Below are 14,307 nucleotides of genomic sequence, written 5' to 3'. Positions count from 1 at the left end.
GGCCCTAGATTCAGGAGTACCTGAGTTCAAATCCGGCCTCAGACACTTGACACTTACTAGTTGTGTGACCCTGGGCAAGTCACTTAACCCTCATTGCCCTGCCAAAAAAAAAAATTACTTTTCTTCAATCTGTATTCTGATTCTATCAGTTCTTTCTGTGGAGGTGGATAGCATTTTTCATCATAAGTGCTTTGGAATTGTCTTAGATCGCTGTATTGCCAAGAATAGCTGTCATTCAGAGTTGATCATCATACAATATTGTTACTGTGTACAATGTTCTACTGGTTCTGCTTACTTCCCTTTGCATCAGTTCGTGTAAGTCTTTCCAGGTTTCTCTGAAAGCATCCTGTTCATTATTTCTTATAACACAACAGTATTCCATCACAATCATATACCACAACTTATTCAGCCATTCCCCAACTGATGAGCATCAATTTCCAATTCTTTGCTACCACTAAAAGAGCTGCTATAAATATTTTTGTACAGATAGGTCTTTTCCTTTTTAAAAAAATCTCTTTAGGATATAGACCTAATGGTAGTATTGCTGAGTGTTATGCACAGATTTATAGGTCTCTGGACATAGTTCCAAATCACTCTCCAGAATGGTTAGATCAGTTCACAATTCCAACAGCAGCACATTAGTGTCTCAATTTCCCCACATCCACTCCAATTCTCCCATAAGTCTGACCCAGGAGATCTGTCAAAGACACTGGGGTCCTTTTTCCATTTATGCCTTTCTGAGAATACCAGTGGAGAACAGGGGCAATCTTTACTTCATGTTCCCTAAGTGACCAGTTTATCTTACTAGCTGTGTGACCCTGGGCAAGTCACTTAACCCCCTTTGCCCTGCCAAAAAAAAAAAAGGGAATTATCACCCCCATTTTACAGATGAAGAAACTGAGGCTCTGAACCATGAAGTGCTATGTCCATAGTCATACAACTAATCAGCTCTTCCGGCTCCCAGTTTACCATTCTTACTCCTCTCCTCCCCCTAAAAGGAGTAATATGCCTAAACCAGGAACTCCCAGGAAAGCCAGGTGTCCTGTTTCTCCCCTTCCCCCATCTCCACTTTTTGCTCCACCCTTCCTAGTCCCTCCCTCCCACCCCCAAACTGGCTCTCTTAAATCCTGCCGGAGCAGCTAGAATAACAATTCAACTACAGCCACAGATCTACAGGAGGGAGCCATTGCCTCAAGATGCAGTCAGTGCAGATTTTGACCTTGGTCCTGCTGGCCCTAGGAGCATGGGCTGCTCAGAATTCAATAGGTAGGAGACCAGCAGCTGCTGGAGATGTCCCCCTCCTCTCTTGTCTTCTCCTCCTCCTTCCTAGTTCCACCTCTACCCTGAGCCCAATGGCCCAGCCCCTAAGCCCTATAGTCTGTTTGTCCATCTAGAATATGAAGAGAATGTTGGGAAGGGGAAGCACTGAGAAGACAGAGGGAGATAGTGGCCCCATTGGTTACCAACCACTCTTGACCCCCTAGAAATGACGGGATGTCATGGAAAGGCGTTCAGTCAAGAAACAAACGGTCCAACCCTGGCTCTGGGACTTGGAGTAGGTCCCCACATCTCTCTGGATTTCACTTTTCTCATCTAGGAATGAGGAGGCTGGATGGAAGTTCTTTCCAGTTCTAAGTCCAACTTCCAGTTTTGCTAGTGTAGTACTCTCCTGCTCCTTCCAATTATCTATTAAGAATACCTACCCATCTCCCTGTCCTCTTCTCCTCCCTCCTCAGGCCACATTTTAATTTCACATTTAATTCCAATCCCCATTCCTCATAACTTTTAACTTCTATGGGTTGTGGGACCTCTCTGTCTTCTTGTGCCTCCCGGACCTGCCCCACCCCTTTGGGAAAGCTTTGCTTTTCTTCCTACTTCTTTGTACAAAGTGTCCCTCCTGGGGCAAACATGCAGCTTCCAGACAAGAGCAAGAAAGAACTGGGGAGAGAAGAGAAGAGAAGGGGAAAAGAAAGGAGATGGTGGGGAGGAGTAGGGAAGATGGGAGAGGGGGGGGGAGGATCTCAATTCAACAAACTACCATTAAGCAGTTACCATGTGGCAGACACTGTGCTCCACACCAGGACTTCCAAGATGAAGAACAAGAGTTGACAGTCTAAGGTTAGGGGTAGAGGAAGAGACAGGGAAAACAAATATATTTTAAAGTGTACCAAGAGAAAAGGAGACAGAGTACTCCAGAAAAATCTGGTACAGAAGAGGACACTTTGGGGGCAGCTAGGTGGCACAGTAGATAAAGCACTGGCCCTGGATTCAGGAGGACCTGAGTTCAAATCCGGCCTCAGACACTTGACACTTACTAGCTGTGTGACCCAGGGCAAGTCATTTAACCCCCTTGCCCCGCAAAAAAAAGAAAAGAAAAAGAAGAAGAGGACACTTAGCTAGAAGGGTATATCAGGGAAATCTTCAAGGAGGAGGGTGGCTTCTGAACTTGATGAGAATGATTCAACAGGCAGGGAGATGAGCATAGGAGAAAAGGGTCTAGACCTGAGGGAACTGCCTTCATGGAAGGAGGCAGGGAGAAAGGGAGGTGGGGTGAAAGAAGGAAATGGAAGGGGGTCAAGGCAAAGTTTGGGGAGATCTAAGGTATCAGGAGAGAAGCAGCAGGACTTACCTTCCAAAGTGGAAAAGCTGACAGTACTCACGGCTCCTATTCATTGCAGAGAAGGCTGGGTACTGCCCAGACTTCCACCAGGTCTTGTCAGACAAAACTGATTGTAAACGGATGTGCAGCGATGATTTCAGCTGCCCCCAGAACCTGAAATGTTGCCAACGGGGCTGCAGCTGGCTGTGTATGAACACCACCCTAGGTAAGAAAATTCGCTTTGCTATGGAAGTGGTCCCTGTCTCTGGAGCCATGCGAGCTAAGACTCTGGGATCCCCCAGTCAGGGTGCCTTGATAAATAGCTACGGGGATGGGGAAATAGATGGGGAATTAGAAGTGGAAGCAGTTCTCTGTGTACTTCAGCTCAACCCAACCCCTCTAGATCAGGGAGAACTGCCTGGAAGACACACCACAGGCCCCAGGCAGGTAGAAACTGAGCTAGGTAGATAGGACAGCACAGGAGAAGAAGGAAGCCAGGTGTCCCAACCACCACCACTGCTGGTTCTGCTCTCTCCACAGAAAAGGATGGTATGTGCCCCCTGTTAACCTCTTCTTCCTCCTCTGAGGAGCACCAGCTCTATCGGCTTTGCGATAAGAAGTGCAAGACTGACCTGGACTGTGATGGGGAAGCTAAATGTTGTCTTAGCTCTTGTGGCCGCACCTGTTCCGTGCCTATCAAAGGTAATAAGGATCCCTATATGTGTTTCTAAAGCAAGTTTACAGTTTCTAAGGCGCCTGCCTTTCTAAGGCTGCTAGGTGGCACAGTGGTTACAGCCTGCTGGACCTGAAGTTTAGAAGACCCAAGTTCCAATCCTGCTCCAGATAACTATCTGTGTGACCTTGGGTGAGTCAATTAATCTTTCTCAACTTCAGTTTCCCCATCTGCAAAATGGGGATAATAATAGCACTTCCCTCATAGATATGTTGTGAGGATCAAATAATATTCTTAAGTGCTTTCAAAACCTCAAAGTACTATATAAATGTTAAACTTGTTTACAATAACCTGGAAGATATGAAATGCAAGTACCATTTACCCCTATCTTATTGGTGGAGAGATGAAGGTCAGAGACTCACCCATCAGCATAGACTAGTAAAGTAACAGAGCTGGGGCCCAAATGGCTACAACTGGGAATCAAAGTCAGGAGGACTCTTAAAGGCCATCCAAAACAACCCCACCCCCCCTCATTTTACAGATGAAGAAACCAAGGCCCACAGGGATAAGGGACTTGCCCAAGGTCACACAGGGAGTCAAGTGGAAAAGCCAAGATTACAACTCATGTTCTCTGGCTGGAGAGAAATTAAATTCTCTCTACCCTGGGCCACATTGCCCTTCAAAAGTCTCCCATTTCTATAGGACTTTCAAGTTTGCAAAGCACTTTCCTCCCCATGGTCCCATGAGGTAGACAGTGTAGATCTTATCCCTGTTTTAGGAATGAAGAAGCTATGGCTCAGAAATTAAACGGCTTGTGTATGGTCACTAAAATGTCAGAACTGGGATTTAAAACCCATGTCTCCAAATAAAGTCCACTGTACCATGCAGCTCCCACAGGGATAGGAAAATTGGGACAGGAAAGAAGAAAGGAAAGAAGGGAAGAAAGGATGAAGAAAGGAAGGGAGGGAGGAAGGAAGGAAGGAAAGAAGGGAGAAAAGAAGGAAGGAAGGAAGAAAGAAAGGAAGGGAGGAAGGAAGGGAGGAAGGAAAGAAGGAAGGAAGGAAGGAAGGAAGGAAGGAAGGAAGGAAGGAAGGAAGGAAGGAAGGAAGGGAGGGAGGGAGGATCGATCGATTTACTAAGTACTTACCAGGCATTACACTAAATGCCTTACAAATATTATCTCAATTGTTATCTCACAACAACCCTGAGAGGTATGTGTTATTATTATTCTCATTTTACAGGTAGGGAAACTGAGGCAAACAAAGTTTAAGTGACTTGCCCAGTCACACAGCTAGTAAGTGTCTGAGGTTGGATTCGATCTCAGGGCTTCCTGACTCCAGGCCCAGGGCTCTATTGTCTGCACCACCAAGATTGGGGAACAGGGGTGGCTAAGTGGATAAAGCACCAGCCCTGGATTCAGGAGTACTTGAGTTCAAATCCGACCTCAGACACTTGATACTTACTAGCTGTGTGACCCTGGGCAAGTCACTTAACCCCCATTGCCCTGCAAAAAAAAAAAAAAAAAAAAGATTGGGGAACAGGAATTAAGTACTTGCTTACACACTCCAAGGGCAGTAGGAAATAACAGAACATAGCCCTCAGTCCTCTCTTAGTCCAAGAAAGGAAGAAACTCTCAAGTAACAATGGGAAGACCCTTCTTTGCCCAACTGCTGTCATTGAGGAACTCACTGAACTTTGGTTTCCAAATGGAACAAATAAAGTCTCCCTCTCCCAGGAGTTCTGAGCAAGGAATGAACACAAGAGCCATGGATGATATGGTTTGCTGCTCAGTCAGGCCTGGGACCACCCTAATTGCTTACTTGCAGGTACAGCAAGGGAAGGGAGAGGTGCACGCAGGTCTGAGCAGCAAACAAAGTCCTCTCTGCTTCCTCTTCTTGTCTGAGGCTAGCGTCTTCAGAGGACACCTTGGCACTTTAGAGGTCCTGAAATGCCAGACTAAGGAGCATGTACTAAAGAGAAGAGACACACTGAAAGCTCTCAGACAACTGAAATAGTTGCCTGATGAAGACAATGTTTTAGGAGAATCAAATGGGTGGGGGTTGGGAAGAGGCAGGAGGGCCAGATGAGGCTGGTGCAGGGATAGAGGCAAAAAGTCAAGGAACAAGGCTTCCTTCCCTGACCCTTAGACCTACTGTTTCTGTCCTGGTACCTACACTCAGATGCCCTTGGTGTGAGCCGGTCACTGAAAGGCTGTTCCTGTCCCCAAGAGCATTTCTGTGTCTTCTCCCTCAGCATCTCGAGGATCATACCCCAGCTCTGTCACTTCTTACTTGTACGCCCTCAGGCACATTACCTGTATCATCTCCTCTGTAAAGTGAAGAGATGGGACTAGATCGCTCCAAAGCCCCTGGCCAGCTCTGAATCCCTTGCCCCGTGCTAACTCCAAGCCGAGGAACTCAGATCCATTGAGAATTGGTGGCAGGTGCTAGAAGGGGACCAGAAGACGTGTAGTGTAAAGGGAGCCTTTTTTTAGCTCCTCTGAGTGAGCAGAGACAAAAAGGTGGTCCTGGGGATGAATGCAACCTCAATGAAAAATCCATTATAATATACATTAATGTCATGATTTTAAAATGTTACATCCTTTGAAAGACTTAGGGGAAGCTAGATGGCGCAGTGGATAAAGCACCGGCCCTGGATTCAGGAGGACCTGAGTTCAAATCTGGACTCAGATACTTGACACTTACTAGCTGTGTGACCCTGGGCAAGTCACTTAACCCTCATTGCCCCATTGCCCTGGAAAAAAAAAAAAGACTTAAATGATATTATAACCTACAGACACACAAGGGTTGTCTAGGATAACCTATTCAGGCTAATAAGTTAATTAGGGATTAAAGTATTGAGGATTCCTTCCTAAAGGGTGTCCTTTATGTGTCAAGCGTCTGTCTGAGGTGACCTCCATTATTTCTTCTAGTTCTAGGAATCTATGGTTCTGATTTCTCCCTGTGGTCAGACTGGACAAACGATCTCATCCTTAGTGAATGTAACCTGAGACCATTAGGACAGAAAAGAGCATGAAAGGATCAAAGTATTCAGAACTAAGTGGGACCTTTAAAACCATCTGTTCTGGGGGCAGCTAGGTGGTGCAGTGGATAAAGCAGTGGCCCTGAATTCAGGAGGGCCTGAGTTTAAATCTGACCTCAGACACTTGACACTTACTAGCTGTGTGACCTTCGGCAAGTCACTTAACCCTCATTGCCCCACCAAAAAAACAAACAAGTAAGGAAACCAAGGCCCTGAGAAGATGTCACTCAGCCGACACGCAAGTGATAAGCACCAGAACCTGGATTTGAACTCAAGTCTTTTGATTCTAAATTCATCACTCAATTCTACTCCCTATGCCCCTCCTAAATTTGGACCAATGAAACCCCTCAGACTGCTTCACACAGAGGACAGACTCCAGCCCCCACAAGAGTGACTTCTCCCTGTAGTCCCTGCTCCTGCAAGACTGCTTCTAGGCAGGCCCTCTCTGCCCCATTTTGGTAACAAGACTGCTGTCTGTGTCCTCTAACCCACATATCTCCCTGTCTTTTCCCTCTACAGCTAAGCCTGGTCAGTGTCCTGCTGTGGCCGAGTTTTGCCCCAAGAATAAACCCTGGGTCCACACCTGTCGGAAAGATCATCATTGCAAGGGAAGACAAAAGTGTTGTTTCTCTGGCTGTGGTCGTAGGTGTATGGAACCTTTCCTGGGTAAGAATCAGCCAGCAAAGTTTAGTGAGTCTTCTTACTGTCACCTCCTTTAGATTTGGCTTTAGGTAATGCCAGGAAGCATAAAAGACATTGTCCTCTCCTCTGTGGGGAACTCACTGGAGACTCACTCAGTACTTGGAATCTGTATCAAGTCAAAATGAATACCTAATTCTAGATAATCTCATTTTAGAACTGTCTAGAGGTGGCTTGGTGGGAAAAGCACTAATCTGGGAACATCAACAGGCCTGGGTTTAAATCCTAGGCCATTTACTGTGGGACCTCAGCCAAGTCCCATCCCCTCTTCTGAACCCCAATTTCCATATCTATAAAATGGGTGTAATAATGCTATATTATCTACCTCAAGGGCGGTTGTGTGCAAACCTGAAAGCACTGTAGAAAGTGTGGCAGATTATTAGTATTCATGACTCTTTTTCTTTTTCTTTTTTTTTTTTTAGTGAGGCAATTGGGGTTAAGTGACTTGCCCAGGGTCACACAGCTAGTAAGTGTTAAGTATCTGAGGTTGGATTTGAACTTAGGTACTCCTGACTCCAGGTCCGGTGCTCTATCCACTGTGCCACCTAGCTGCCCCCTCCATGACTCTTTATAAGCACTGGGAGGACTCAAAGATCAGCTTGGCCTGGCATCATTAGAAAAGGCTTCGTGGAAGAGGTGGGAGTTTAGCTGGGCTTTGAAAGATGGGAAAGAAGTTTCTGGATGGGCAGAAGGAAGTTTAGACACAGTGGGAAAAGCATTTATTCTGCTATGAAGGCCAGAAAAATGATAATAAATATGCATTGGCTAGAGAGACTTGGGTTCTAATCCTAGCTATGTAGTGCAGTGTGGCCTTGGGCAAGTCATTTCCGCCAGTGGTTTTATTTTCCTTATCTCAAAATTAGGTGAATAACCCAGTCTCCTTCATTTCTGCCAACTCTCAGCTGACTCCAAGTTTGAGTATGATACATATAGAGGACAATGAGGAAATGAGCCTAACTGTTGTAATGGGGTATAGGCTGGACAGGTGGGACAGAAGCAGACTGAAGATGTACTTGAATGCCAGGCTAAGGAGTTTGAATTAAATTCTGGGTTCTGTAGACTGAGGCAAAAGGAGGTTAGCAATTTTCCCAAAGTGGGGCAGCTAGGTGGTGCAGTAGATAAAGCACTGGCCCTGGATTCAGGAGGATCTGAGTTCAAATGTGATCTCAGACACTTAACACTTACTAGCTGTGTGACCCTGGGCAAGTCACTTAACCCTCATTGCCCCGAAAAAAAAAAAGTAATTTTCCCAAGGTCCCAGAGGGTGTCAGAGATGAGATTTGAAGCCAAGCCCAGTGTTCTTTCTACTCGACTATGCTATCTCTTCCAGGAAGAGTGAGATTCTTCTTCTTTCCCTTCCCCATTCTTGAAAGGCCAAGACCTAAGGCCCAGGCCAGCTTCTCTGGCCACTACTCTGGCTACTGCTGCATTAGATCCTAGTTTAGCACCCCCAGAATAAGATCTAACTCTTCTTTCATCCTCTGCAACTCCAGGCAGAGTGATGTAAAGTCCTTCCAATTATGAAGGTCTAGATGGAATGATGGAATGGAAGGAATGCTGGCCCTTGGGGTCAGAGGCCTGGTCCGAGTTCTAGATCTGAGCCTTACCAGCTGTGGAATTGAGGCAAGTCACCTGACTTCTCTGGGCCAGTTTCCTCAGGATTTGTCTATTTGGTTCTGCTAGGGGCAGTTAGGTGGTACAGTGGATAAAGCACCAGCCCTGAATTAAGGAGGACCTGAGTTCAAATCCAGCCTCAGACACTTGACACTTACTAGCTGTGTGACCCTGGGCAAGTCACTTAACCTTCATTGCCCCATCCCACCCCAAAAAAGTGACTATTTGGTTCTATTATTTATGACCTGTACAGACAGACCATTTAATATCTCCGAGCCTCTGGGACCCTATCTGATAAATTAGGGGGTTGGTCTACATGATGTCTCAGTTCTGTAGCCTATGAATGGAAGGAAATATTGTATTTGCAATGTAAACTTCCTACAGTCAGATCATTCCCTTTTTGTCTTTGTATGTTTTCCTGGCACCTGGCACAGTAGACATGGGAAGCCACTTAATGTTTGTATAGTAAGATTGTATTAGGGGCAGCTAGGTGGAGCAGTGGATAGAGCACTGGCCCTGGAGTGAGGAGTACCTGAGTTCAAATCTGGCCTCAGACACTTAACACTTACTAGCTGTGTGACCCTGGGCAAGTCACTTAACCCCAATTGCCTCACTAAAAAAAAAAAAAAAAGATTGTATTATACCTACCTCTCTGCTTATTAGGAGCAGAGTGCTTTGTAAATCTTTGTAATTGCCATGTAAACAGGAGCTATTGTTATTATTACCATTACCTAATGACCCTTCTCCTCCTTATGCCCCAGATCCAAAAGTCACAGAATATCTACCATGTGTTAGGTCCAAGAGGGAGGTAACTGATCTATCAACAAGTAATTTATTAAGGGGCCTACCATGGTAGTCACTATACTAGGCGTAAGGGAATATGCTTTCTTTCATCCATTTCTGTGTTGTTTAAAATTGTGTTTTCTCTGTGTCTGCTACATTTCTATCTGTGTATGTTATGATGTCAGTCAGTCAGTCAATTAGCATTTATTAAGCATCTGCTTTGTGCATTGGTGGGATATACAGAAAAAAACAGTTTTCAAGGAACTCAGTCTAATGGGGGAGAAAACATGCAGGCAAGTATACATAAACAAGCTCTATACAGGTTAAATTGGGGACAATCAACAAAGGGAAGACACTAACATTAAGGAGGATCAGGAAACGCTTCTTGGTATGATCTAAGGTCACACAGGTCATTAACTGGATGGCAGAACTAAAACCAAAATCCAGGACTCATGATTCTAAGCCGGTACCATTCCCTTTGATTCCGTGCCCCTCTGAGGATAGAGGCCAAGACTGTATCCTCTCTGTATGGCATTAGGTTCCAAGATGCTGTGTGTCTGTGTGTATAACGCTGAATATATTAGGAAAACAAAGTGCCAAAGGACAGGGAATGGAGGCATAGAGAAGACTTGAGAGTTTTTGAAGGTTTCAAGGTCAGATTGGATAAGAATGAGAAAGGGTCATCGGTTGCTCCCTGTTACACCCATCACCACTATCAGCAACACATAGGCAAGCAGCAATTTCACACACACACACACACACACACACCCCTTTTAGCCTTCCAGCCTGTGATGTTCCCTGGATTGGAACCATCCAAGATGACATCTTCCCCGTTCCTATCTTCTAATTCTGTCCAGGGCTGACAGTCATGGTAACCCCACCTTTCTTCTTCATCATCGTCACCAATAACACTACTTTATATTCATGAAGCACGTCACATTCTTTCTCCTTATCCCTACAATATCACTAGAAGCAGGTAGAGAAAGGACATCTATGACAGTCTCTCAGGTGAGCTGGTGCAGTGATGTTGGGTGATTTGCTCAGGGCCATACAAGTTAGTGGCAGACTGGGGCCACTAACCCAGGTTAGAGGATCATAGGTATCAGACCCCAGGTGATCAAGCTCCACAGAAGTCGAGAGAATTGCCTGATGCAGTGCCTAGTAGCAGGAAGGAGCAGAGCTAGGATGCTCTGGCTTTTCATCTGGTGAGTCTTCTACTCTACCATCTTCCTCTCACCTCTCCTAGCCCTTCCTTGGCACCTCTTTCTTGGACCTACTCAGCCCCTGGCCTTGGAAGCTCTCCTCCTATCCTGACCCCATCTTTCCAGCTACAGTGAAACCTCTTGTTTGAGTCTCCCTGGTTGGGGGGCAGCTAGGTGGCGCAATGGATAAATCACCAGCCCTGGATTCAGGAGGACTTGAGTTCAAATCCAACCTCAGACACTTGACACTAGCTGTATGACCCTGGGCAAGTCACTTAACCCTCATTGCCCCCCCCACACACAAAAAAGAATATAAACCTTTGGAAGAGAGGTTAACCTCAAAGGGGCAGCTAGGTGGCGCAGTGGATAGAACACTGGCCCTCAAGTCAGGAGGACCTGAGTTCAAATCCAGCCTCAGACACTTAACACTTACTGTGTGACCTTGGGCAAATCACTTAACCCCAACTGCCTCACCAAAAAAAAAGAAGAAGAAGAAAGAAAGAAAAGAAAGTCTCCCTGGTTAGTTTTGTAACCCCAGCCCACCCCAAGCTTCTTGCCTTGCCATTCATCTCCTCTGACTCTAACACTGTGGTCAGTCCCTTCCATGGGTCTGAGTGGTCCCTATATTTCCTTTCCAGAGGAGCAAGAAGCAGTAACCAGAAGCTTTCGTCAGGAGGAAAGCACCGTCCTAGCCCTTTAAGGACTGAGCCAAGACAACAAATAGCCCCATTGGCCTCCTCCTGGAAGTACAGATATCTCTTTTTTTCCTTGGGGCTTAGAGCCCCAGATTAATAATCCTGCAGGTGAATAAAGGCATTGATTCTGAATAGATGATGACTCTTTGCTCTGACTCCTTTCTCTGTCCTTTCCTGGTCCAGCTTCTAGAGTCATATGACCATATGATCATAGGGTTTTAGAGTCTAGCTACCTGTTGACCATTCTGCTATTGTTTTGCCTTTGGAAAAAGAAGACATTGGCGTGTGAAGAGTTAAATACCAATACAAGAAATAAATTGCTCAATATAACCAACCGAGAGTATATGAATAGGGACAGCTAGGTGGCGCAGTACATAGAGCACTGGCCCTGGATTCAGGAGGACCTGAGTTAAAATCCGGCCTCAGACACTTAACACTTACTATCTGTGTGACCCTGGGCAAGTCACTTAACCCCAATTGCCTCACAAAAAAAAGAGTATATGAAATAAACCATAAATGACAGATACCAATAAGTGGGGTGAGAGACATCAGTATAGGCCATGCTGCTTAAGGAAGCCTTGCTTCATTGAGAATAAAGCTGGGCACTGAAGGATGGGTATGATTTGGAAAGAAAATGGAAGTGAACATGATGAGGGAGGAGATAGAACAGAACACGTACTCGGTGGCTATTGAGTACAGCATTTTGGCTAGAAGGTAATATTTGGGAAAGAGATTTGCTAGCAATAAGACTTAATATATTATCTGAATAACTAGTGATAGGCCAGGTCCAGATTTCTGAAAAGGTTAGTTTCTGTGAAGGATGCAGGACTTAGTTGTTCTACCCCCTCATAAGAAACTGTGACTCCATCGTGGGAAAACAAGAAGTTAAGGAAAGGGACCCAGGTGGGAAGAGTTGGTAGGAAAGTAGAAGGTAATGACATCACAACCAGCCAGGATGAGTGTCTCATCTCACAATGGGTCCCTGGCTCCCCATTGGCTATCCAGTGGCCAATTGAAATAGTGAGTCTGAGTGTATAAAAGGGTCCCTGTTAGGGGACCTAACACAGGTGCCTGGACTAGTTGGAGATGCCAGAAGACCTCAGGATAGCGTCATGCCTGAGAAGTGGAGTCACCAAGGACCTTCGCATCCCCGTACCCGAACCCGATCACGCTCCTCAAGGGCCCAGCTGCAGTTCCCCGTGAGCCGCGTGGACCGCTTTCTGCGCCAGGGCCACTATGCCCAGAGACTGGCCTCGGGTGCCCCTGTTTTCCTGGCTGCAGTGTTAGAGTACCTGACTGCTGAGATCCTGGAGCTGGCAGGCAATGCTGCCCGTGACAATCAGAAGAGCCGCATCGCTCCCCGCCATGTGCAGCTGGCGGTGCGCAATGATGCTGAGCTCAACCAGCTCTTTGGCCATGTCACCATCTCTCAGGGCGGAGTCTTGCCTCGCATCCACTCAGAGCTGCTGCAGCCAACAAGCAGGGCCCGAAGCACCCAGAGCCATGTTGGACATCCCCATACCCACTGGTGAAGGCCAAGTGAGCCGGCTCGGAGAGAGCCCAGAGTCTTATGTGGTAGCCACTTCGGCTCTCTCTGGGTCCTCCAGTTTCATCACCCCGCAAACCTATTAAAAGAGATTAAATCCAAAGCACTTTTGTTCAGACTCATCATTTTCATTGTAAATCCCACGTGTAGAGGTGTGGTCATAGGTCATGTGTCTTGGGGACCAGATTGTGGTCACATGTCATGAAGTATGAACTGACCTCATTGGTTCTTTATGGGGATAGGCACAGGCTTTCTACAGTATATTTTAATTTTTTTTTTTTTTTTTTTTTAGTGAGGCAATTGGGGTTAAGTGACTTGCCCAGGGTCACACAGCTAGTAAGTGTTAAGTGTCTGAGGCCGGATTTGAACTCAGGTACTCCTGACTCCACTGCCGGTGCTCTATCCACTGCGCCACCTAGCTGCCCCCTTTCTACAGTATAAATTGCATTTACCTGGCCTTCAAGGCCTTTCATTCTTTGGACCCAACCATCTTCCCTAATTTCATCTCCCACCACTCACCTAACAGGAATCCTTGGCCTTACTTAGAATGAAATCGAGTCAAGCAGTGATGTTATATTTTAAGGTAGGAGATACCTCTGTATATTTAAATATAGAAGAGGAGTTAATTTAGAGGGATGAGTATGGGAGCAGAGACCAGATCTCTTAATCTCATTCCTTTTTTTTTTTTTTTTAGTGAGGCAATTGGGGTTAAGTGACTTGCCCTGGGTCACACAGCTAGTAAGTGTCAAGTGTCTGAGGCCGGTTTTGAACTCAGGTACTCCTGAATCCAGGGCCGGTGCTTTATCCACTGCGCCACCTAGCTGCCCCCAATCTCATTCCTTCTTGATCCCTGAAAGAGCTAGATTCTGCTTTCCTAATCTTTTACACCTTCTATTGATGTGATGGTGGTTCAATCGTTTCAGTCATGTCTGACTCCTTGTGACCCATTTGTGGTTTTCTTTGCAAAGTTACTGGAGTGATTTGCTATTTGCTTCTCTGGTTCATTTTACAGATGAGGAACTGAGGCAAACAGGGTTAAGTGACTTGCCCATTGTCACATGGCTAGGAAGTGTCTGAGTCTAGATTTTTTTATTTTAGGCAATTGGGGTCACATAGCTAGTAAGTGTCAAGTGTCTGAGGCCGGATTTGAACTCAGGTACTCCTGACTTCAGGGCCAGTGCTCTATCCACTGCTCCACCTAGCTGCCCCCTGAGTCTAAATTTGAACTCAGGAAGATTAGTCTTCTGACTTCAGGCCCAGCACTCTATCCACTATGCCACCTAGTTGCCCCATCTCCTATTCTAGTTATTTCTAATTACATTACAATTGTTGCATTATATGGTCTTCTAAATATAGCATATAAGTTCAAATTTGTCAGTCTGCCTTTTTAAATTTACTCTTCCTTGTTTTTACTGCCTGGCAAGACAAGGTTTCTTTCAACAGGACTTAGAATC

At 45.8% G+C, this 14,307-nt stretch overlaps 2 protein-coding genes across 2 annotated transcripts; both read left to right on the top strand.

Annotated features, from left to right (window-relative positions):
• The first annotated feature begins 1,196 nt into the window (after positions 1-1,196).
• Positions 1,197-11,312, top strand: LOC122742666 (whey acidic protein-like). The gene is made up of 5 exons (XM_043987482.1): positions 1,197-1,266; positions 2,679-2,825; positions 3,140-3,301; positions 6,834-6,980; positions 11,251-11,312. The coding sequence occupies exons 1-5, from the start codon at positions 1,197-1,199 to the stop codon at positions 11,310-11,312; spliced, it is 588 nt and encodes a 195-aa protein (XP_043843417.1).
• A 1,107-nt stretch (positions 11,313-12,419) lies between these two features.
• LOC122753545 (histone H2A-beta, sperm-like) lies at positions 12,420-12,839 on the top strand. Its single transcript, XM_044000967.1, has one exon. The coding sequence runs from the start codon at positions 12,420-12,422 to the stop codon at positions 12,837-12,839; it is 420 nt and encodes a 139-aa protein (XP_043856902.1).
• Positions 12,840-14,307: the final 1,468 nt, after the last annotated feature.

This window comes from Dromiciops gliroides, chromosome 1 (assembly GCF_019393635.1).
Source record: "Dromiciops gliroides isolate mDroGli1 chromosome 1, mDroGli1.pri, whole genome shotgun sequence".
Classification (NCBI taxonomy): Eukaryota; Metazoa; Chordata; class Mammalia; order Microbiotheria; family Microbiotheriidae; genus Dromiciops; species Dromiciops gliroides.
Note: the sequence above shows the minus strand (reverse complement) of the source record. Positions and strands in the feature narration are given on the sequence as shown.